At 36.3% G+C, this 26,947-nt stretch overlaps 1 protein-coding gene across 1 annotated transcript in view; it reads right to left on the reverse strand.

Annotated features, from left to right (window-relative positions):
* The window catches only part of LOC145689026 (uncharacterized), a 135,615-nt gene extending 113,927 nt beyond the window's left edge, over positions 1-21,688 (reverse strand). Inside the window, exons 1-3 of the mRNA XM_081763164.1 lie at positions 21,407-21,688; positions 10,583-10,749; positions 2,008-2,304 (exon numbers count right to left, since the gene is read on the reverse strand). Of these exons, the coding sequence (XP_081619290.1) occupies positions 2,008-2,304; positions 10,583-10,749; positions 21,407-21,539 (597 nt within the window). The 5' untranslated portion in view covers positions 21,540-21,688. The remainder of the gene's footprint in view (positions 1-2,007; positions 2,305-10,582; positions 10,750-21,406) is intronic.
* Between the last annotated feature and the right edge of the window lie 5,259 nt (positions 21,689-26,947).

Consider the following 26,947-nt stretch of genomic DNA (forward strand, 5'->3'; position numbering starts at 1 on the left):
TTGCTTACGGAAAATTTGGATGTTCATCTCTTGATTGGTCCCACGCTTGATGATGAATCCTGTTTTGGTCTGCCACGCTTCTGACAGTGTTTACGTCCTTTAGTGAGTAGTTCTTGAGTCATCTGACGTTTGAATAACAGAAAAGGCATTCTCATTGAAAGAAAAAACATTGAAAAAACACTAAAGGCAACGCGACACCAGGTGATACAAGGGGCTTGGATACTCGTCCTGGAATATCCGAGGCAACGAAATGAGGAATATTAAGTATTTGCAAAACATTTTTCTTATTTAGATATTACCGAAAACAAATTTCACTGTAAATATAGCACACCACTTATAGCCCGAAAAGGTCAATCCTCATGCCGCCTCTGCCTACAAGCCTGACGGGACTTCTGGGTCCACCTGTAATTTTACCCCATAATACGCGCAATAATACAAAAACTGCTAAAATTTATATTTGTATTATTTATACTATTCCTGATCAAGTAACAAAAAAATCCACGAACGTTTGAAGCTCCAAATACTACACAAAAACTAGACTAAATCAGAACACACTCGACTACGACTCACAAATAAACAGCATGCTTCAAACGCGCGAAATTGTATTTGTCACACATACACAGCAACGCTCATAAACAGCTTGTACCATCTTGTGAGCGTTCCTTGAAGTGTTTGAAGAAAGACTTGTTAGTCCCGACAGGTTGCTGGCAACACAAGGGCTATTACGTAATAGGAAACGTAACCTTGAAACACCGGGACTTACAAGTCCCGACAGTCGATAAAGGGTTAACGATGTCCGCTCTAAACGGGCCCTAAGGGGAATGAACGCAGGAGGGTAATGTGCAGGCTAAGAGATAGAAGCAAAATACTGGCCCAAAGTGTTAGCTATCTCCGAAGGGTGAGTAACTAAGACACCATTCACTGTTAAAGCAGGAACATCAACAGGAGGAGTATTGCCAGTAAGAGAGCGGACCCGACGCCACACCGTGGACATCGCTGTCCGACTATTGATGGACGAAACGTAATTCGTCTCGACGTAGTTGGGTGGGGGCTGGAACGACGTTGTTCTGGGCCCCACTTTAATGTTCTGGCCGCTCTCTGAGATCTGAGTATTCAGGACATTCGACAAGAATGTGCTGAATACTCAGAAGGACAATACGGTCCTCACAATTCGGACGGTTTAATCCACGCAACAAGTAGCCATGCGTCAGATAAGTGTCCGGTACGCAAACGCGCCAGTAGCACTTCATCTCGACGACAGGAGCAAGAATACGTACGCCAGTCTCCTCGAGCGTCTTAACAGCGTGTAATTTATTCTCAACTGCCTGGTCCCAATCCGCTTGCCACTGATCGTAGATTATGAGCAAACGATGTGTTTACTATAGGTATTTCGTATCAGTAGGAGTGTTTGGCTAGTAGGAGAATGTCTTAACCTAAGGAGGAGTACTTGCAACTTTGTTCGGAGTGCCAGTTGGTCAGAGAAATGATTCAGTTCAATAAAAAATTGCCAATATGGCAATAGTAGTAGGAACTTTACCACAAATAAATTGACGAGCTTCTCTATTTCTACATGGTTAATTGTAAATTGTTGCAAAACTGTGAAGATACTTCTCACGATGGCTAATTGAAAACTAATATAACACCAAGGAAGAAATGTAATGAACACTTGACAGACCTAATACAATATTTCAAATATCAATATTTAACAAATGTTCAAGATTAAATTATAAATTTACAGCCAACTACAGTTACGAGGTTGTGATAAAATCACTCTCAGTAGTAAATTCGATCGCAATGCTGTGGTCCTTCGTGGCTCAGTGGTTAAAGATAGCGATGTTGTCGTGAGAGACTCGATTTCGATTTCCAACAGGAGCTCCTGTAGTTCGGTTCCTCCTTAAACTGTATATCTATATCTCTACAGCCTCGCTTTTGAAAGTGGACGCCAAAATCAAATCACAATGCTAAAGCCTAGTATTAAGTAATATGAAATAACAAAACTGAAAATACCTCATTCGGAATATAAATAATTTCTGTGCCGTATAAATCACTTCTTCGCTGCCAAATACAATTCTGTCTCATGAACCACTTCTTCGTAGAAACTTTCCAAATTCCGACTTCATTCCTTATTGAAGTATGGTCATTTACATTGTATATCTCAAATACAGTAACGAAGTCAGTTGTATTTTTTGAATCAAAAGCGAATATTCTGCTACTGAAGGGAATATTCAGGTTATCATACGAAACGATTTCTTTTTCATTATATTCGCAAAAGAAGATATTAGAACGCGTGGCGGAAAGAAGAATCTGAAAGAAAAAATGTAAGCTTGTAATTATTCAAACTTAATTAACTACTTGCCTTACGGCTTTTTTTTTCAAATGATGTCCCAAAAAATAAACTTACTTATTGATTATTTTTAAAATTACGTTACATGAAATAGCTTACAATCAATCAATTTTGGTTCCCCAACTTAACGTAACCAAGATATTTCAGTTAAAAAAGTGTCTTCCATTAGTCCGAGATTACTCGGAGCAATATTATATGTATCAAAATCATGTTACTTTCTCGCGATTATAAAGTTTATTACGTTAGCCAACAATTGTATTATATGTGATTTCATATTTGGTTAAATGAGGCAAAAATAATCAAATATTGGTCGCATAGATCGTATATTTAGTTACTTGTTACCGAGTTAACTTGGAGCAAACACTTTATTAACCACCGTGTGCATTTGGTACACATATTTCTACATTTCAAATATTAGGTGCTGTATAGCACAAGCAAAAACATGGTGCAAAACATAACGCCACATTGCAGACAGGACAACAGTAACAGAATTATCTTCTTATTTTCTTGCCACGGGCGTCACGAACTTTGGAACATATATCGCATTGCCTTATAGGATTTGACTTCTTCTTTATGGGTGAAGTCGTAGTACAGTTGGATGTGTACTTGGTCGTCCAAATTTAGGTGACATGGATGGGTTATAATTCAGCTTTATTATGTCACTTACAATTTCAAGATTGTATTCCAGATGTGATTTGGTGCCACAACATTTTTGTACTGTACATATGAATTCTATACGGCTAGATCAAGGAGATGGAGGAAGATTTTCTTGTAGTATTTCTTGCCACGCTTCTTGGGTTTTGCATAATCTGCAAGATGTTGGTCATCGAGATCGACACCACCCTTAGTGTCGTTGAAGTCCATAACAACTGAAGGTCTTTGTTTCATTTTTTCCTCTATACATAAATTAGAAGTTGTACTATAGACACCTATCACCATCTAACATGCGAATCTCTGTAACTACATCTACCAAATACAACGTGAAACTAATCAGTCTGAAACTATACTGACAAGTACAAAAAACATGTATTTTTCCAAAACTTTGCAAGTTAACTCCGGAGAATAATATTGTAAACGTTTTTAAAATCAGAGTTTACTCGGACTGTTAAGGTAAGTCAACTTAAGGAGAAGCAAAGTATTCGAAGCATTGTATGATGAAATTATCACTTATAATTATGTGTGTGTCCTTACATATCACTAGATGAAAAGCATATTATATAAACATACAGAAAAATGCACTTATAAAATGGGCGTGGTTTGACTCAAGAACGTGAGGTAAAATATTGACTTTATAGTTATAAGTAAAGCTTGGCTTTCTGTGATGTGTCACATTTTTACCTAGGGATCTGTTTATAACCTCAAATATATTTCTTACTTCTGTGAAGGCAAGGATGCGCTTTCATTGATTACATAAATGCATATTGGAAACATATTTTAGCTTTGGGTCCAAAATGATAAGAGATGTTCTTGATATTTCACGGGTGTTTCACGTATTGCTTAGATGTATACGAATTTTCTAATGTTGGTAACCAGAACAACGTCACTCAACTTTCCTGTCAAGCGGTACGCAATATGTTATGATTGACGCCTCTAAATGTACGTATGTATATATATTAGGGTGTCCCTTATGTATGATAATGTCGTGTTACGATACACACACTCGCGAAATGTATTCTATGTGACCGTTAACATGCATTAGTGAAACAGCAGTTTCCTACGAGAATGTTAACCTGTGCGAACTTGTCCGTGAATATACCGAAATGAAAGTCGTATCAAGTTCGCTGTTTGAAGATGCTACAACTCGAGGCATTTTTGTATTGTTATGCAAACAGCACACTTGTGTCTGTGGTTCCCAGTTGTGTGAACTACAGTAGTAGTATTGAAACATCATGTCATGCTTTCAGCATAGTAGTAATAAAGAGGTATTTTTAGTGGAGAAAGCATAAGAGCAACATATGGTTACAAGCTTCCGTAAATCGTCAAGTACTGTCTGTGCTCTTTTTCTTAACATACGGGACGTTACGTTGACGGTAAATGAAAGCGCAAATTTAGTTTTGAGAGAATGTATAATATTTTGGAGTAATGCCAAACTACAAACTAGAGTACTGCCCCATTGTACGATGGAACTTCAGAAACTGTACTCGCAGTGGAGAAAGTTGAAAAACATGCGAAGAAGTCTAGTGATATACTCAGGCTCCTTGAAAATGAATTTAGGAAGAAACTGGACAATCTGTTTAATATAGTCCACATGATTAAACTACAAGTCGATAAGCTAGTTTTACTGAGCAAACGAAATCCAAGACGTGCAGGTTACCCGGGAGTTGTAAAGAAACGTACAACGAGGAACAAACCGTCAAGGCAAAAACAACTGAAACAACCAGAACACCAAAGTGACAAGCAAACTGTGGCAACAACTTTGTTTTCAATTGCTAGTCGGTTCTAGTCAGACGAAAGTGAAACGTTATCAGATTATGTATCTAGTAGTAACAGCGATATCCTCTGTGCGTCTCTCCACGCTTCAGCAACAGTGAACGTCAAAAGACGTGGAAGAAAACAACTACTGAAACCAAAAATGGTTGCTGCTTTAGACAGAAGTATAAGAGATTTTGTTTATGTCCTTTATGCGGCAGCAGAAGCTCTCGGGTACAGCGTTGACGATCTTGCCATTAATAAGTCCACCATCCGAGGATATCGAGGAAAAGGAGGAAGAAATGTGCCGATGCCATTAAATGTGCATTTGAGAATCATGTTCCTGAATTTGTAACTCTTCATTGGGATAGTAAATTGTTACTCGCTGCAATGCTAGAGACCCAAAAGAGAAACGGCTGCCAATAGTAGTAACATATGCAGAAAATGAACAGATAATTGGAGTTCCGAAACTACGAAGTTCGTCCGCAAGGAATCAGGCGCATGCTATATGTGATGCACTCAGAGACTAGAGACTAGAAGAGAAGGTGTAAGTTCTGTGTTGCGACAGAACAGCAGCAACTACTGGTCGTATCAATGGTGCTGTTAAGCCCCTTGAACAGTTGGACAGACACTTATTGTTTCCTTGTCTCCATCACATATGCGAACTAATTTCACGTAGTGTTTTTGAAAGTAAAGTGTTTTATGTCACAAATAGCCCAGATAGTCCACCGTTTAAGAAATGGAGAGGCAATTGGAACACTGTAATGCGTGATACAAACCAAAGTGGCAGTGAAGATATACTACATAATTCCGCTGTGTGTGAAACAAAGGAACTGTTGACAGTTTTGTACGACAAACTGGAGTGACAGATAAGAAGTGATTATCGTGAACTTATAGAATTAAACATAATGTTTTGTGGTGGAGATTATGGACGACAATACAAAATCCATTCGCTAGATGCAATGCATCAAGCCGCTGGATGTCACGCACAATTTATTCACTAAAAGTGTTTTTGCCTAGGCATGAACTACACTTAAATGCGAAGGAGTAACAAGCATTAAGGAACATTTGTCTATTTATTATAACAATCTTCATAAGAGCATGGCTGAAGTGCCAAAGTGCAGTGAAAGCTACTCATAAATATTTGTTGTTTCTGAAGTCGCTAAAATCCTACGAAATTGTGAATCAAACCATTTCTAAAACCGCATCAACAATAATTAACCATCATCTGTGGTATTTGTCGGAGAAGGTTTCTATGCTTTCGCTATTTGACGATATGTCGACATTGAAACAAAAGTAAGACTGGTGAAGAACATTGACAATAAGAATCATAACGCGGAGAAAGATGTGTCTTGCATTTGGTGACATCGATTAGATATTTTTGGTAAGTGTTCCAAATTTAAAATACACACACTATATCGTTTGTTTATCCCTTTATTCTTACTCGTATTCTCAACCTGTGCCTCTACATGTAGTTTTAACCAATTCTATTATAATTAGTGATTTAGATTACAATCATTATTCCAATCTTATTAATCCATGTCTATCCTTTTAAGATAATCTTTTAAGATCCAACTAATCTATTTTCATAACACAATTTTAAATCATAATGAATCTCTTGTCTTGTCATCTTCACTATCAAAAGTGATCATTTTTCGCACCAGCTTTTTTCCCCAACTGTGCTTCTAATGCTGGATATTGAAGATTTAGTAAGTTTGTATATCATTCTAAAAAATCGCAGGTTAAGTGTTGTCAGCTATATATTTTGAATAAAATAAGTACGTATATTATATGTCACTTATTTTAATGTTGATCCCATTTTTATCAGTAATCTCTCTATCTAAGTTTAGTTTAGATTTCTTGATGAAATTGTAATTGTAAGCTGCATATTTCTTATTCATAAATTTATATAGCTTCTTGAATGTTACTATTTTTTGATATCTTTTAGGTATTGTGAAGTGACTGTGTATTAGAAGTAACTGTGAATTTAATTCGCTAATTTGTATTATTTTATTAAATTGCATTATCAACGACAGAATCATGAACTTTTGAAAATTCATCGGAAGGAAACTTTGATCAAGATTGTACATTCTCAGACAGCTTTTGTAAACGCATATTTGTTAATAAACACGACTAGTTTCCTCATTCCTTTCCGCATACCTTCAAGCATAGCCTGATACTTCCCGATTCTTTGAACTCCAAAGTCATCATTCTTCAGCGACACGAAACCAAGGAGGACACAACAACAAGGGGTATTCGACACACGATTAGGATAAGTGCAGGATCAACGAGAGAAGCGGATCGCACCGTTGGAGAATAACCAGCTCCATAGTCAAGAGTACCATTCTGTTGGTTTATCACCGCAGACTCATTAAGCTTCAGCAGACTAGTAGAATGAAGGTGTAGGAGAACATCATCATAAAGACACATTATCGACGCTCCTTGCTGATCAACAGGATAGGGATCCAGGTGTTGACTGTCTCCAACTATCCAGGCTGTTCCAAGGGAAAACATTAATCGTTCCAGATGACTAGGACGACGCCAGCTTCGTTGGATCTATCAGACTAGTGGTCATCCTTTATCTTTTAATCATAACCTTTCTCTCTCTCTCTCTCTCACCTTTTCCCTACTAATCATTTTTCAAAATTAGAAACATTTGAATTTTATTTAAATTCAATCATAATTTAGTTATTATGTGCCGTGTTGTGCATCAGCTCCATCCCCAATAGTTACTTTATGAGTACTTTTAGAGATTATTCTGAGCTACAACTGATGGCCCAGCACCGGCACAGTATAATTATCTAAATTACTGTCTTGGTTTTTATTTGTAAAACGTCTTCATATTATTTGATTATGTTCATTTGTATATTAGGTAAGAATTTCCTTAAATTTATATTTTTTCTTTCTTAAAACATGTTCTTTTTTCCTATTTTTATTGTACTGACATTTTTGTTATTATTATTATTTTAAATTGATTCCACTTGTCATCAAGAACATAATGATAATTTCCAGTAAAGTAAATGTGTTTTTTCTATTTTATTTAAACTGAGTTCTTTAGTCCAGCATTTAACAAGTTAGTGGTAATTATTACTGCGAAGTGCTGTGGTACCGATTTCATAAAAGTTAATGGAGTCATGTTTGTCCTTAAGCAAATATATCTGCAAGTATGTTATTTCACAATTGATTTCATGATGCACATATTTGTTTATTATGAAGAATTACAGAATCGCTTAAAAATGGTACTTTACTTAATGCATTTTACACAATAATTTTATTTACTTTACATTTCCGTAGTTGGTATTGTTTCTTGCAATAAACCTAATAAATTATAAGTTTAGTTAGCTTTCAGAAACAATTATTATTGTATAGTTAAATATGTCCAAATCAATTAATTAAAACAGGAATATACAGTTATCTAAGTCTCGGTTTTGGTTAGTTTGCCCTGTGCTATGGACTTGGAGAGTGTTTCCCCTTGTGTATCTGTCAAGTGTGCATCTGAATAATTAAAGTGTTACTTTGTTAATGTTTTCCAATGTGTTCCAATACGAATTCTACTTGCTCACTTGTCAAACAAACGCATTCTTTAAACTGAACTAAATTCATGCCGTGGTAGTTGAATGTGCTTTTATACACTTTCTAGGAATCTCATCCTCACTTGATGAATATAATACCTCCGAAACATTTTCAAACGACAATGGCTCTTAGTAAATCATTCAGGCAAAGTGAAACTTCTCTTTGCAAAATATAACACAACTTTGCAAACTATACCTTTGCATTTTTCAGTTTTAGGATGATGGTGGAACAAAAGTCAGATATTTCTGCAAAATCTTTGCAAGTTTTCGCTTTGCACATTTCAGTTTACAGAAATATTTTTTCGTGGAACATAAAATTTGCTGCAAATTGCAAAGCACAAAGTTCAATAGTGGAATAGGGCCCTGATTTTTAGGATTCCAGTCCACTGTGCAGTGCTGCCATCGTTTACAAACCACACTTCTCTGCTTCAACAAGATACCGAATATCTCGATGAGTATATGACTTAAAATCTCAAATAACAACTGTACTACATCTTATGCTCTACCACCTTGCATTATAGTTTTAAACCATACTACAGTAGTGACCTTTTCCGAGTTATTGTACGTTTTCCAAACTCAACCTTTCTTTTCTGTTGATATCAACAATTTTCACTGCAATCTTCTGAATGTTGAGTCAGCGTAAACAGTTTTTGTCAATATTTAATTTCAGGTGTACAAAACTGTAGTATCTTACACCCTGTGTGCGCCAATGGCGTTTGCATTTAACACATGTTTCACGTTATTTCTCGAAAAGCTTGCATCGTTGATCAGCATTTACCACCTCATTTGTCTTCGTTGTCATTATTGCTTCCAATGATGATATACAATTTAGGTCATTCGATTTACAAAAGTATAAAGTTCTATTGGCAACTTGGCACCACTGTTTACCTGTTGATGTTCGTTAATACATTGGCTGGTGTACTATCTCTAATTGCATCGTGCACAGTTTCGTTTCGCTATCTCCTTCGGTTTCTCCATTATCACGATTCAACTTTCTAAATTATATTATAATATGAAATGTTATTTCATGACTTTGTCGTCACGGGTTAAAGTTCTCGTAGGGAGCTGCTATTCACTAATGAGTGTTTACAGCCTTGAATACGGGTTAAAAGAATACTTTTTCCTTATCGCAACCTAAGAAGAGACTTATGAAATTTTCTCTCTGCAAAGGTGTACTACCGCCGTATTTCACTACTATTAACAAATAAATTCTGTAAAGCAGATATTTTATCCACCACGGACTGTCTTCTACACGCCACGGAAAGACGGTGGCTTTGCCATCCGTAACATTCAAAGAAATGTTCCCTTTGGCGTAGCCTAGAACTGGCTTAAGTTCTTAGAAGGCAGTGATACAATAGTAACTTATCTGATGTAGGAGTTGGAACTCCAGACGAACGCAGTTCGCTAAGATAAAGAAGAGGTAGGGCAATAGCCCACGGAAAAATTGGATTCGCAGATTGAGAAAAAAAGGCAAACAAGATGTACTGGCCTCGAGTGTGAGGATAAAAGCGCGAGATACTTCGGTGGTGGCTGTCCCTAACGCTTTTTTTCACCGCCTGCTTACGAATTGGCATTCATTAATGCATTGCAGCTCCGCTAACACCGTCGGTTTGCCCATTGTCTTAGCAAGAGCTGATTCAACCATTGATGCCTAGTGTATGAGTTGTTGTTCGAAGTGGAGACGCCTGAACACGTTATCGCGAAGTGCATCGCGCTTAAGTCTGGAAGGTTGGATCGACACAACGAGATCGTGGAGCTTGTCCAACCATCTTGTCTATACGAAAGTATTAGATTGTATGGGGAGAATGCCTTCGAAGATAGTGGTGAGTGGCATAACGAAGTAAAAAAAAAAGTAACGAAGCATAGGAACGTTTCCATATCGATCTTTTGATATTGAAAATGTTGACTGACAGATCGCTCTTCTCGGAACTTTCATAAAGTGTAGAAAAATGTTTTATTAAAATGATCTCATATAAAGACACAAAATTATTTAGCATTGATAAAATTATTCTCGGAATCTCTTTTAAATTTCCAAGACCGTGGACAATTCAAAGAAAAACATTAAATATCAACTTTTAAAACATCATTTGATCTTGATTACTAAATGGGATATCGGAGTTGAAAAATGCACATAATTGAAAATGTAGGTTTCCACGTTGTATTACACAAATATTTTTATTAAACTCGCAACGGATAAATATTCTTCTTAATGGATTAACATTATGTGTATACATTAAGATAAAGTTTATGTACTTACATCCTGGACATCTGTGGCTGATGAACCATTCAAATTACGAATCCAGAAAAGTATACCATCATCATTGCAGTAATATGCACTTTCATCATCTTTAAATCTTACAGAAACAGGAACATATTCAGATACCTTCTTTACGGTGCGATGAATAGCTGCTAATTGATGCCACGCTAGAAATACCAAAAAAAAAGTCAAATTATACAATTACAACCACGGCAATTGATCGATGTGAAGTAGGGGAATTGCGAAGTTCGGATCACAGTTTTAAAATTGTATATTAAATGAACCTACATTCCTTACTTGCCCTCCGTCTTCTTTAGCCTAACCGGCATACGCGTGGGACGTAAAACTCAAAGATTCCATATTATTTTCTTTGTTTGCCCTTTCACTTGCGAGTACTGATGAAAAACTCGCGGTTTTTTCATGAAATTTTTGTTGCAGCATGATATTAACCTATCTTTAGTATTTATAGTTTAAAAAAGGAGAAGCAAAAATTGAAAAATACAGAATGTTATCATTTATTCTTATGGTAACTATTTATTCTTATACTTAGTGACTGATTACGATTGTGATTTTGTTTTTTGTTTATTTTTCTCTTAATTGCAGATCCATGTGTTTTACTGACGGTCATGATCATTTGGTGCTCCTTCCTTTACTAATTAATGTCCAACATTCTTATTTTTAGAGTCATTATTTGATCTTACCACCAGTTAGAGGTTGTTTTACTGTTATTTTTATTCTTTGTTCCACTTTATCTGACGCCAGAACAGTCTTGGCACAATTTTGCCCTCTTTGATAAAGGCTGCGAATTTGAATAAATTTTCCGTCCGAACAGCAACAAAGTTGTGGCGACATAATTTTTCAAAATATATAATTACATTTGAAACTGAATACATGGGTAAATCAACTTCTAATTCCGACATAAATTTTCAAAGAACTCCAAAACACAATACTCTACTTCATAAGGATGATTGAAAAGAACAAGTTTTGCAATTTAAGTTACGCACTATCCTGCGACACTGAGGTAATATAAAGAACTAGAGATGCCCTGATGCGAGATCTTTGATGGTATCGAACTCGCATATATCGAACCCATCCGCCATATTCGAAATGGATAAAGAGGTGTTTTTCACGTAAAACTTCATAGCATCTCAATGCTCCATAGTAATTGCTGTCTGTTCTATTGTTGATTGTCTGTGCTCCTAGGAAAAATTCTACAACGAAAAAAAATGGATGTTCTTTGCAATTTCATATGTCAAAGGTAAGTCATTTTCTTTCCTCTTTTACTCTGTAATATAATGTGGTTATGTACTTGTAATAATATTGGGTGACTAGACATATGCATAGTATTTACACTGTCAAAAGGCTCGTAAAGACTACTACCTAGAGAATTGTTAAACTATTATTAAGTTTGCGTATTTATTGAACAATATGTTTATGAGTTGTTGGAAATTTTGCCAAAATTCTGTAACATACAAGTGTTTTGTGACGCCTTGGAAAGGCAACTGTTTAGTTGTGGAAGGATTAGGCCTACTTTGCCTACGTTAAAATTGACAATAATCGATATTCTACACAAAAAAGTATATTTGTAAATGGGTTCACGTTGACTTTAGCAGACGGTTCTACCAAATAGAACATTTATATTCAGTATATAGTATATAATTATTTTTGTTTTGGTGGAATTTGTTAGTTATAAATCACAGGCGTAGCGATTGGTTTTTAAAATAATTATTTCTGATTTAGTATCGTGAAGCGCAAAATAGACAACGTAAATGTAGTGTAGACAACGGAGTATAGAATTTGGTAATGTTCAAAAGCAACCTTGATTTTTAGGCACTTGTTTCAAGTTTGCCTTCCACACATTTTCTTAACTTCCGCTTCGCTTACATCTGCACTACTGGAGGGATTACGATTAGTTAAAAACCACAAGAGCAGAGCTGAAACCACGACTAGTAATACAATATATGGCAGAGGTATAAATACGTAGCCCACTATATGTATACCATTAGTAACTGTAGTGTTTTTAAACTTTACAAGGACCAAAATGTTACTAATTGTCAAGTTTTGCAGGGTTATTGTGAAGTTTATGCACTTCTTACAAACATAGTTGCTTCTGGTTTCGTACTACAAATTAGAAAGATCTAGATTGGAAAGTCCCCACCATTGTTAATGCACACACACAATGATGGGGGTTCTTCAGTTGGGAACTCTCTTAAACACGTCTTACTCCAACCACCAATCTCCCCATCCACTTATAAGACACTTGAGGTCCTTAACTATTTGACAGGGTTGACACTGTAAACCATAATAATGTACCAGATTTTTAACTGTTGTGTGTTAGAATATTTTCTCTTAAAGAACACTGGCAAAACTAGTCGATCATGATCTTGATTAATGGTGAAGAAGGAATCATAGGCTAGGAATTGTTCGAATGAGTGGATGAAATTCAGACCTTAGAAGGGCTTCATTTAGCAAATAAGTTAATCAAAGCTCACCTATTTTCGCAGAAGGAAAGAATGAAAGTTAAATTGGCCACACAAACACTAAGTTCTTCTGTAGCAGATATGCTGGAATTTTGCAAGAATGAACTCCATCTCCGCGAATTTAAAAATGTTGGACCTACCTGTAAATTCATCAGGATCTTTGATAGGCTATTTGACACACTAAATTCGAAAAGTCCAATATGAATGACATTCAAAGCACCCGCGAAAGAAGCTGCAGACTATATAAGATCTTTGCGTGATAGAAACCACGTACTACTGGAATCTTTTAAGAAAAATGCAGTTTTAATTTGATTTCTTGTTTGTGTTCAATGTGCAGAAGAACTGTACACAAAATTGGTTGTCTCAGGCAAGATGAGTTATCTGCTAATATAGAAATTAAGTCAACATCACATTGAATTGTTCATTGGAATGTTAAGAAGGCTCTGCGGTTGTAATAACAATTCTACTTGTTTGAAGTTCAAAGCAGCCATAAAGAAACTTCTGTTAGGAAGTCGAGTGCTGGCCTCCTCTCGCGGAAATTGTGAATTAAGTTGAGATTGACAGTGTGTTGGACATTGATATGGTTAGTGTTCCATCAACTACTGATTCTGAGAATTGAAAAATTGTTAAAGATTCTAGATAGAGAGAAAATACAGATTTTACTGCAGAAACTGAATTTTATCAAGATTTGTGCGATTTGCTTGGGAATATTTCGTTGTCACCATTTATTATTTTTGTCGTTTCATATATTACAGTATTTGTTGTTAAATCTTTGGAAAAGCAAGTTCATTGCAAAAGGTGCATTTTAGCATTGTATGCAGATAATGGCTTTGAGGATAATAATGCATTTGTAAACCTAAAAAATAGAGGGATGTTATCATCATGTCAAATCATGTGATGAAAATCTGTGAATGTACTGAAAAGATTATTAGGCAGTGCAATTTAAATGAGTTCTAGAATCTGTTTCAAGAATAACAAATTTCATCGTTCTAGCTTCAGTGCTTTTCGCTTGGCGTGGATCATTGAGTGATATGTCAAGGTATCAGTCAGCCAATGGCATTTCGCTTTTATATGTTTAGATATATAAGGTAATTGTGGAGAACTCTTGACACTTCATAGTTAGCAACACTGTAACTTTTAGTTGAAGGACAATAAAAATTACCGATTATCGAGGTGGATGCAGGAAAGCTGTAAGATATGTTGTGGAAAGTCTCGCCATTACAGTTGAATTTACTAGGATAGGAAAGGGCACAAAAAGAGCAGAGGTGAATTCATTCATCCGGAAATATATGTGTCTTATAAAATTATTATACTGAAAGTGCTATCAAAATCACTGCGAGTTGTTGCTTATTGAGCATTGTGTAGTGGCACAATCTCCTAGCTCAGTAATGGCGTACAAATCATTTGCCCGTGCAGTGTTGCTAACTGTACCTAAAATGTTCTAAATTGCAAATGTGCTATTATGCGGAACTCCGACATAGGAAAATCGGGGAACTTCGACACTTTGTGAACGGTAATGTTTTTGTGCCTTAGATGGATATAGTTAAGCAACAAACTTAAAATCGTGCATGTTGTTTTTAGGGTGCGAATATGGTACGGAACTATAAAGGAAAATCATAAAAATGCCAGTGGACTGTTAAGATGATGAGTACTGCTATCGACGCAGTGAAAAATGATATGCCTTTGGCTACTGCTGCTCGTGCATATGATGTTTCTAGGAACACACTGAGAGACAAGATACGCTGTGGATATTCGCGTCCAATATTAGGAGAACACATGACCTTTACAACTGAGCAAGAGAAGGAACTCGAGGAACGTTTTCATCGATTAGATTCATATCGCAATGGGTTAACGATCAATGATTTATGTCATGTAGCCTATCAGTTCTCAGATAAAAATAAGATACCACACCTTTTTAACAAAATCGCTCAAATGGCAGGATATGAATGGGTTCATTCATTCCTGTCTAGACATCCAAAACTAAGTGTTCGGAAAGCCGAAGCTTTGTCATTCACTCGAGTCAAAGCAATAACAAAAGAAAATATTGGTAAATTCTTCTCCCAACGAAGTAAGTGCTACGACGATTTACATTTGTGGCTGAAACCAGGTAACATCTTCAATTGTGACGAGTCAGGGTTGCGGCTTGTTTATAAACCAGGAAGGGTAACATCAGTGAGGGAAAAGAAGAAGATTCATTCTCAAACAAATGCAGAGAAGGGAGAAACTGTTACTGTTGCAGCTTGTGTATCAGCCACTGGACAATTCTTACCTTATTATTATGAAAGGGAAGAGAAAGAATGAAGAATTTCTACTAGGAATGCCACCAGGAACAAGAGTAGAAATGTCAGGGACAGGCTACACGACATCCGTCATTTTCCACATATTTTTGGATCACCTGGCATCTCACAAACCAGAAGGACCAATTTTGCTTGTGTCAGACGGTCATGGGCCTCACTACAAGGATGTGCGTGCTCTTGAACATGCATTGCAACATGATATTCATATGATTTGCTTTCCTCCACATCCTACGCACAAAATGCAGCCCCTTGACGTTGCATTTCTTAAACCCCTTACAATGATACATGGAAGTTGTTCGTACATGCTCATCCAGGGAAGCCTATTCCAAAAATACAATTTGGACATCTTATCAACAAAGCTGCGTGTGTTGGTACTGGTGTTAGTGGATTCAAATCAACAGGAATTTACCCACTAGATCAATTCAAATTACAGATAGTGACCTTTTGCCATCTTTATCTCATTCATTAAATGACAATCTTCAAAGAGGCACCGTTGAAGGACAAGAAAGCAGTGTTCCTTCAACTTCACAGGCAACTCCGTCTATTGCTTTCCATGACTTGACCTGTAAATCTACAAAAACAGTGGTGCGTCTCAAAAGAAAAAGGAGCAGAAACAGATTAAATGAAGGTGGAACAATAGTCACGTCTGAAGAGTATATGGATGGTCTTCGAAAAATACATTTGCGCAGTAAGGCTAACCAGAGGAGCACTCGAAAGGTTTTATTTTCTAGACCAAGCCATCGAACCTTCGAAGAACCGCAATCCTTGTGCAAACGCAATGGCAACTATGTTTGTCCCATATGTAAGGTTCAATACAACGAGAGCCCTAATGGTGGGGACTGAGTACAGTGTGTGGGTTGCAGTAGCTCGTATCATGAACTATGTGTTTCTAATGCCGATGACCATTATTTTACATGTGACGATTGTCTGTCAAGTGATTAGAACAGATCCAGAAAGAACGAAGTTTTGTTTGACTTTCATTTGTATCCTTCTGACTTAAAAACGTAAAAGTGGCAATATAGCATACTTGTATTATTTCACTATAAACTGTTGCTTTTTCGTATACATTAGGATTATTTCATATGCTGCCTGCATTACATACAACTAAACTTTCTAAGCTGTCGGTGTTCCCCCAAGGAGCTGTTGAAGTTAACCACACGTTGTGGGAAACATCGGTATGTTGCGTGGTTTACTTTTACATTTTTCTCCACAGTTGTGAATGTGCTACATGTACGGTTACCATGTCATCCATTTGTTAAATAATATACTTCAACTGCAAGTATAAAACACTGTTGTAAAGAATTGTACTTTTCTGTTTTGGCCAAGAAACCACTTACCATGTCGGAGTTCCCCACAATTCCCTTATGGTTTATCGAACAATTCATAGAAAAATTGGCGTCTAATTAAAAGAAGTTCATTTGCGGGGTTCTATCTGTGACTTGACTTTTAAGACTGCAACTTTTAAGACTTGTACTTCACATTCATGGCATTTACTTGCTTTCATGAACGCTCATTAATCATGAATCTTACAGTTTGTAAATTATTCATTGTAGCTTTGGAAAATTCAAGATTACTAATAAAACTCCAACTGTTAAAAGCAGTATATATATTTTAAAATTATATATTTGTTAATTTTAAAATATATACTGTTTTGGTCAGTTGGAGTTCTATTAGCAATCTTATAGGCGAAAAAGGCCGATCTTTACCCACTCCCTCTCGACATTTCTGTATTTCTGAAGCATTGTATATATATATATATATATATATATATATATATATATATATATATATATATATATATATATATATATATATATATATATATATATATATTGAAACCTAAATGAACAACTCAATATTGAATATAACTATATGGAAAGTAAATCATATATTCATTTACTGACGTATACGGAACGCACTCTATGACCCAAGTTTAAGAAAATACATTTGCCATTTTGGCTTCGTTCTAGTCATTTTAAAGAAAACAAAATGTAATTACGGTAAAGGAATTGCTATGTTGGTATGTAGTCAATAGTGATTGTAGTAACTGAAATGAACAAAAAGTTTGCGGTGCTTTGCCACTAGTATAATTGTGCTCATGAAAATGCGATAGAATGCATAACGTACTGCAATAGTGTACGGATATTGCGGAATCATGTATGGTATTCGAATTCAGATTACTACAGTGTGTGCAAAAATATGCATTGATTGCTAGCGCGTAAATCCTGGAAATGAATTGGCTCGTAATTCAAATATGTGAAAGAAATATTCAATTTTCTAAGAATAATCCGCATGGTTACTAGGAACATACTTCCCGCTTTACTCGCAGTTATTACGTCATTATGTTGGGATTGGATTTTGTAGTTTTCGTAAAGTTAGGAAGGGTGAAGTTAAGGGGTGCTCTAACTTAGGAAGTTGTCTCCAGTTCGTTTCCTTTTCTAAGACACTCTAATATGGGAATTCAGTTTTGAAGATGACTAGTGATTTTCGAAAAGAGATTAAAAAGAAAATAATGAAATCAAGGGATATTTTTAATCAAATGATGCTATACAAGGTAGGAAATTACAATGAAGGAAGGAGGGTATTACCTCATAGAGAAAGTATAATTTTTGCCTACGAATTAAAATGGCGACGAATTGAGATTGCACGATTATTTCTCATTTCTTAGTTTTAGTGCATACCCTAGATCGGAAACTAAACAACTTCGCATACAGACTCAGGTTACTTTTTTTTCCTTTCTTTCACACTGAATCCGAGTGTCCATGACTTTCTTTGTTAGAAGTGAGATGGCATTTCCCTGTTTGCCTTACCACATTGCGCACCTCTCGGTACAGTAATTCTTCCCGTAAGCAGTCCATGTATTCAGTCCTCAGAACCTTTAATATTTAGGATACGGGCGAATATGCATGCCGTGTTTATGCATTTAACATTCAAAACTTATTACGCATCAAGGGAAGTTTTTACAGCGTTTAATGTTGTGTACAATAGCCCCTCCAGGTTAAATGCTTTATTAATTCAGCATTTGAATCGTTTATTTATAGAACATCGTTAACCCCAGAGACAATATTTAGGTGGTAAAATCGAATGAACTATCCTTGGGAGAATGTCCATGAATTTTCATATAGAAACGTGCCTCTTATTTAGTAAAAAACGTAACTCCATTTTTGTCAGTAAATCAGTGATGAGTTTCAGATCATTTTACTTTTCTTCTGACTTTATTCCTCTTTTTTTGTTTTAAAAAAAGAAAATCTCTCCTGAAAAAAAGCATTGTCTCTGGAGTTATTGTTTCAGAAATTAATGATTCGTTTACAAAATCTAAGAACTGAATTAAAAACATCTCACACTAAGTGGCTGTTGTACACATTAAACGCTGTGACGTTTGTTTTGATGAAGAAAAGGAAGATTTAAACATTAAATCAGAAATATACAATAATATACGCCCTCGTCCGAAATATTCATTTTTTTTTTTTTTTGCATGAATTAGGGCGGAATAACTGTACCGAGACACTCCCACAATGTTTAGTTATTTAGGTTTAAAGAAAGGTGATTATTAAGATCTTGGCAAACAAAACACTAACACACCACACATGCTCACAACACCGTCAGCTTGAAAGATCAGAAAGGAGCATAGTTCACTGAATATAAGAGCTAAAATACAGTTACCATATTTTCAAGAGAAGAGCAATGAAGAAACATGAGATAATTTTAAAGAAAGTACATCTTGGTTATATAAACATATCGATGTCCCCTTGTTTTGTATTGAATACCTTAAGAAGAGGGAAAGGTTTTATTCATTTCCGTAATTAAAACGTATTTTCTATTAACTACAGTTGCAAATAAGAAGGTACACAATATTAAGAATTTTGTCATTATTTTGTTAAATATACAAATTGCTTACAAGGTAATTACTAATTAAAAGGTTGTTTTTATTGCCAAATTTTCAAATAAACGAAGGAAATTCAAACTAAGAACGTTGCAGAAAACGATTGTTATTCTTCCAGTATGACTTGAAATAGTTTGCAAACTTGTATTTACCAATAACAATTTTATACTTATTTTTTTTTAATTATGCGATTCCCTACCAATTCAATTATGATTCAATGAATTACTAAATACTAGGCTTTTTGGTAAATGGTGCTTTACATATTATTTCATGTCATACAGAAAGTGTAACCTTATCTTTTGGGGTAGGATTGGTAGTTTTAATATCCTTCATCGGACTGAAACTTTGGAAATGAAAATAACCCTTTAATTAGTAATTATATTGTAATTAATTACCATATTTCATAATTATCGATTTAAAAAATGGTAAATATTGTGTACCGTCTTATTTGCAACCCTAACTATGGAAAAATAGGTTCTAATTACCAAAATGGATAACAACTTTCGATCTCTTTTACGGTAGAAACTGTTGTCGGAAACTACATAACGACTTTTTCTTTTTTCATTATTTTGGTTTAGAGTATGCCAGGTAAAAATCCCGAGCAAGTCGGTAACAGCATCGATGGATCAATCGTAACGAGTCGCTCCCAGTAGTAATTATCAATTTTTAAAGATTCAGGTGCCGTATATTAGTACAGTAAATAGGTGGAAATCATCCATCCATCGATTCTGTGCCAAATGCCACTTGGATTATGTATAACACAGTGGGGCCAAATCCCAGTAGCACTTTTGTTGGCTGATTTTTGGACCTGCGTACACCAACGTAAATCCGACAATCAATTTAGTATCGAAGATACCCGTTAGAACTCAACATTATTCCACTATTTCACAGGATATTATTCCACTATTCCACGTTATTCCACTATTACCTTGTGGTAATGCTTTCGAAACAGGCTTGCTCATTATCATACACTGTTTCCTATAAAAGCTGTTTGGTTTTCCACGATCTCTAGAAGATATCCATCAACCCATGTTGCTATTTGCAAGTTTCTCGTTCACCTCCCCCCAAAATGTTCACCTCCTGTTTCACCAATTTTATAGGCCCTTTGTACTGTACATTGGGCCTTAATTTTCGCTGCGCTTTCTATTTGAACATTTTAACATTTTTGGCGGCCATTTTGAAAATGGTACCCGTAATCAAAAAAATGGTACCCGTAATCAAAAAAATGGTACAAAGCTGTTAAGTTTTCAATGACCTATCGAACGCGGTATCAGCAGACCCATGGCACCATTTGAAAATTTTACTTTCACCCCCTCTCCAAAATCGGGGAGCGGAGAGTCAGCGCGTGTCATCCATTTACTGGTCCCTCTCCACTGAACATTGGCCCTGAACGTTTTTCTTGTTCGACACATAATTCGCGGGATATTAACTTGTAATACTCTATTTTTACTGACTCTCTCTCTATATATATAATTTCATAAAATCTACTTTAAAACTAAATTCCGAAAATTTTAGCGTCCCGAAAAAAAATTTCCTGATGCCGTATATTCCGGGACGATCCCGATATTCCAGGGATGCTTGGTCACCCTACCTTACTACAGTGTCGGAGAAGTCCTGCACGTTCGAAAAACATGTTCGGCTTGCGATACTTCAAGTAAACATAATTATTAAAGTATTTCCATATTTTATAACAAATATAGTTACATTTTAAATTGCTTTTTCTTTTATCTTTGCTATCTCTGATAATCCCACTGAATACACTAACACAGTTTTGGTTAAATAACCTTTATTAAACGTTATCTGATGCTTGTATATTGAATACAATTAGAATTTTGATATGCGCGTTTTGTTTGTTTACACATATCAGCTGGCTGAAACTTGTGGAATACGCCGTCTTGGGAGAAGATATCTCGAATTGAATGCTACAATAATCAAGAGCACGCTCGAATCAACTCAGCGACATATGAAAAGGCATCTCTAGTTCTTTATATCATCTAGTTCTATTGCGATTATAGAGAATAAACCAGATTGGAATGCCAGCAGTAATATAAACATTCCAGTGGCACCAATAGTTTGTTAGCCTTAGTAATCAATAAAGCTAAAATTAGCAACTGAAAACATCATCATAAATATATTTATGTTGTAAAGAAATGAAAAGTATTACCTTCTCTATTATCTACGTCGATGAAAATAATAAATCTATTTATCCACCAAGACTGTTTCAGGGAAATAAGAAAATCAGCGCCCATTTCCAACAAACAAAATTGACCTCTGCTGATCACTGATGTGCACAGCATCAATGCTGCCAAATAATAATCTACTGAAATGAAATTAGAAAAGAATTACTTCTTCAGGATATGATTGGTCTACGTCCATTATCTAATTTTCTTTTTGAGCCAACGTGTAATATTGTTACCAAAAGATTCTTACAGAAAAACGAGAATCAACAAACAAAACGAAGACAAAGAACGAATGACATCATCCTGCAAGGAACCTTGAATACGCTTCGCAAAGATGGTTATAATACTAACACTACTTGCCTTATGATCATGAAATTTTAGATGTACAGACTTTGATCCTTTGGCTACAAGACCATGACATTCAATGAGATTTCATCCACTATGACGCATCTCATCCAACCTTCTTTAAATGCCTTGAATGCTATTTGGTACAATTCAGATTGCTACTTTTTACTGCATTGTTTCACACAAGAAATGATACCCAGGTCACTGTGAAATATTTTTTCTTGTAAGTGGGCCTTCAGATGATGAAACAGGAAGAAATTTGTATGAGCCAATGTCGGACTATAAGGACGCTGAGGGATGACTTCCTATCACATTTTCATAATTTTGTTGTTTAATCATAGCTGTGTGAGCTTGACATTATCATGGTGCAGCTCCGGTCTCCGCTGGAGAGAACTCTACCTTTTCTAGTGCCAAACAATAAAGACCCTAGTTAATATGGAGCCATGTTCCAAGAAGTATCTAAAAATGAAACCGAACTATTCAAAAAAGGAAAATAATTTTCTGGCTTGATCTGGAAAGTGTAGGTTTTTTAAAACGCTGCAACCAACGTTGGAAACTGGCGTGGTCCAGTCTGTGACCCCCATAAACCAGAAGGAAATTCCTTTGAATTGATGTGGCTCTCCATCACAGGTTTTGAACATGAATTCCATTACATGCAGTTGAATGAATAAATGAATGTGTAGATGAGTAATAGGGATGTCAGCAGGAAGGGTTTATGTCCCCGTCTCAATTAATACAGCTGCTCAAACACAGACAGCCCACATGTAAAAATTAAAGAACAATATAAAAACGAAGACAGAAAACGTCGCATAATAAAACACAAAAATACGTAAAAGAATAAAGATAAAACTATAACACGAACAATAAATACGTAAACAATAAAATGTGAGAAAGGACAAAACAGAACCAATGAAAAGATGAAAGAAGTAATAACATACTAAAATGCTCAGTGAATGTCAGCAAAAACAGAAGCATGTATAAAACCAAGAACTCGACGAACGCAACACTTATCATCCCTCAAAGTTCGGTCAAGGGTACAAGGCAGTCTGTGACGTTCTCTGAGTTCTGAGTATTAAGGGCATTCGACGAGAATGTGCCGAATACCCAGCGGGACGATACATCCTTCATAATACGGACGGTTCAGACTACGTAATAGGTAACCATGCGTCAGATGAGAGTGTCCAATGCGTAGACGTGCCAGGAGCACCTCATCTCGACGACTAGCCCAAGAGGATATGAACCACCCCTCGAGCAATGGTTTAAAGTCGTGAAAATTGTTTTCATGCGCTTCGTCCAAATCGTCTTGCCAATTAGAGCGCATCAACCTGGAAAAATAACGACAAAAGTCAGAGCAAGGAACGCTATGCTCCAGGGCAAATTCAGCCAAGACGGCGTTCTTGGCAGCTGTGTCAGCACGTTTGTTTCCCCGAATGCCGACATGACCCCGCACTCAGCAGGCAACGAGGACACAACCTTGTTGCCGTGGTTGGTGGCATCTCACAAGAATGTCTTGAACGAGGGCGTGTTTACTGAACACACTCTGTAGACACTGAACCGTGCTCTGAGAATGGGTGCAAACGAGCACACGACGTAACGAAAGCGTGAGAGCATGGTGCAAGGCAAGCATAACAGCAGTTAATTCCGCAGTAAAAGCTGAACTTAGGCGATGGAATTGGCAATCTGAGCTTCCCTCGTCGGTGACAAAGGTAGAGCCAACAGAATTCCCGTCCTTAGAAATGTATAGAACACATTACTATTGGGATACCCTTTTAAAAGTACTGTTAACTCCTGTTGGAACACTGGGAACTAGTGTTCTGTTTCGAATGAAACAACAGACTTAAATCATTGCTGGGTGGACGAAGCAACCAGGGTGGTAGGGCATAAAACTGAAGCAACGAAAGAGTGCTACAGGAAATCATCAGCGAGAAAGCTCTCACACGCACGGGTGTACCAAGGGGTGTAGAACGAGCACGTGCCACATACCCACCCAACCAGGTACATTCTAGGAACGTGCCATTTAAGTTCCATATGTATCGTTTACGTACCTGGTACTTGAGAAATGTACATTTCATATGCATAGCATGTGTCGCTAGGTACGTGTCTTTCGAGGAATTTCTGACACTTGAAAGGTACTTTTACATGCTTCACTGGAATGTGAATGGCACATACCCCATGTACCATGGCCTGGTTGCGCGTAAGTTGCTTCGTATTGCGACTAGGGTTGCCAATTTAGCCACTTTGTGACTCGATCTGGCCATTTTGAGAACGTCCTTAGTCACAAAATTTCCAAAGAGCCAATAGTGGCTTTTTTAGCCATATGCTTTTCACTTCTATAGCCACTTTCTGAGTTTAGCCACATTTTAATATATTCTGTGTGTCATTTTTCAATTTTCTGATGTTTGATGCGTTCTCTAGGTTGTAACATTGTAAACCCCACTGTCAGAATTGTCCTCATAAAACTAGCATTGATGGTTATATTGTGACGTTACACAGCAGAGAATTAGCTCAAAACCTGTACGTTAAAACTAGACGCTAAATAAAATTTTATGAGGAAGGTTTTAGGAGCATGGTAGTTGTAAAATATGGCGAACAGGTGTAACGGATGGGATATTGCCCTGCGATGTAGCAACTTTTAATATTTTAAGCAGTGTTTTTTTTTATGTTGCAAAGTGCAAGGGCACCTTAACGTATGCCAGGCTAATAATTTTCAATGTTTTAAATAGTTCTTTTGTAGGTTTGAAAGTGGAAACTGGAGGGGCAACTCTAAACTTAAGCTTTGCCCTTTATTAATTTACCATAACTTAATGGGGGAATTTGTGCATATCAGGTTCGGCTTTAATTAATATATTTTCACTTAAATTAGCATCTCACAGGTAAGAGCACACCATATCATGAATTTACGGGGTTGAAATGAATAACTTTCTTGTTTCTGTGCTTGATAATGGGATGTATTCCGAAGTTGGTCGTCCGCCTAGTTCTTGCCTAGAAGCTTAATAATTGGGTCCTTTCTGTTCCAAAGTTTAATATTTAATTCACATTTATTGCCGAGCGAGCGTTAGCGAGTAAAGTCGGGTTAGAACCCACAGGACACGTTGTTTTCTATTTTTCTTACACCTAAGTGGGAAGGGGGACTTGTGTTCCAGAACCTTGCCGGCAAGTTGGTTATGTACTTACCGTTACATTGAAAAGTATAACTTTCTCCATCTTTCTTTACAGTTATTTGCTTACCACATGTTTTACAATTTACTTCTACATTTATTAAGCCGTGACTTTTACTTACTTTTAATAGATTTTTCTGATTATCACCAGCCATGTTCACAACACAGAAATGCTCATTACATTCCCATAATCCTACTATGAGAAATCCTTGCCCCATGAAGTTCCCTCCGCTTCCCAAATAGTTCCATGTTTAGAACTGTTTATATAAGAAAATAAACACAACTTTCGCTCTCGTTATACATTATCAAGCACAAAAACAAGAAAATTATTCATTTCTTTTCTTTACATTTTCAAAATTTTGCTACAATCGGACGACCAACTTTGGAACAACCCTTGATACTATATAAGTAGAGCAAAAGTTGTGTTAATTTTTATATACGTGGTTCTAAACATGAAACTATTTGGCAGGCAGAGGGAACTACTTCGCGCGAGGTTACCGCATGGTAGGATTGTGGGCATGTAATGAGCATTTGTATTGTAAACATGGCTGCAGGTACTCAAACATCTGAGGTAACAGTATTCCAGTTTTGAAACAATAAGATAATAATCAAGCTTAATAAATCTAAAAATAAATTGCAGAAAATGTGGTAACCAAATAAGTACAAAGAAACGTGGAGAAAGTTATACTTTTCAAAATTACTCCTAAAATTAGACTATACTCATTAAAAGTCGGAATATCGGAGAGGTGTCCGATACAGTTTTCCGAAATTTATTAACATGGTAAATTACATGTAAAATTTCCAAACTTACTACTAAAATTAGACTATACTTATAAAAAAAGTCAGCATTTCAGAGGGGAGTCCGATTCATTTTTCTTTGGTGTGGCTCAGTGTCGTGCTGTGGGGAGAAGGCGGGCGGGGCAACGGTCCAAGCCCCGAAGTAAAGGAGAGCAAAATTAAGGAGGGAAAAAAGTAAAGATAGAATGTTCGTTCGGAAAGTAAGTTCCGTTCGGTAATAAAAAAGAAATAGAGTACAGATAAAGAAAGCATTTTTGCACAAAAATCAATAACACTTGCACTACTTTTCCACATAACTCCCGTAATTTTCCAGGCATTTTTCATAGCGTTGCCTAAGTTTAATTCCTGAGACATAGAATGTTGCCGCCTGTGTTGTCAATCATGAGGTAATGTGTTCTTTGAACTTTTTATTGCTGAAAAGCTTAGCACCAAGTAAAAACTCCAGATGCAGAAAGAGATAGAAGTCGCTAGGAGCGAGGTCGGGACTGAACGCTGGCTGGCTAAAAACGTCCCAGCCAAAGCTTTCATGGAATTATTTGCCCATATTCCCAGTGTGTGGACGGGCGTTGTCTATACCCTCTTTTCTTGCCGAGAATAATTGGGCGAAACCACGCTTTGAAGGGGTAACCGGACAGTCCCGATTTCTGCTCCTTTTAACACATTGGGGTTCCAATTTCCTAAAACTTGAAACATTTATGTATTTTATATAACTTCAGGCGAAATTTATGTATTCTATGTGTATTTCGTGTTGTATACTCGTCCCGCATCACCTTTTTCTCTGTCCCATATTAACAACTTTCGTAAAAAATGTACCATTTTGATGAACATTGGTGTCCATAATGATTATTAGGAAACATTGTTTGGGATCGACATCGATTAAAGTGTGGGGGTTAATTCAAAATGCAAACCCAATTTCGAAGTTTGTACTCCAATGATATAATTAGCATTCAATACGAATTTCTCACTTAACAACAAGTTTTATACAAGAAATATGGGATTTTAATAAAAAATATTTAAATAAAAAACTATTTAAATCAAATGTTTAACAAAAGTCATTTCAGAAGGAAACTCATGATTTATTTTCATCCTGAGTATAAGACCTATTATTAGAGAAAGTACAGGAGGTAAGCTAGACGCTTGAGGCGCACATTTAGCAGCATATTAAACCGTTGAAACGCAAAGTTCACAGAGAATGATACAACAAAAGTTCTAAGTTGGTAAGAA

This window comes from Thermobia domestica, chromosome 7, assembly GCF_964235325.1.
Source record: "Thermobia domestica chromosome 7, izTheDome1.hap1.1, whole genome shotgun sequence".
Lineage (NCBI taxonomy): Eukaryota > Metazoa > Arthropoda > Insecta > Zygentoma > Lepismatidae > Thermobia > Thermobia domestica.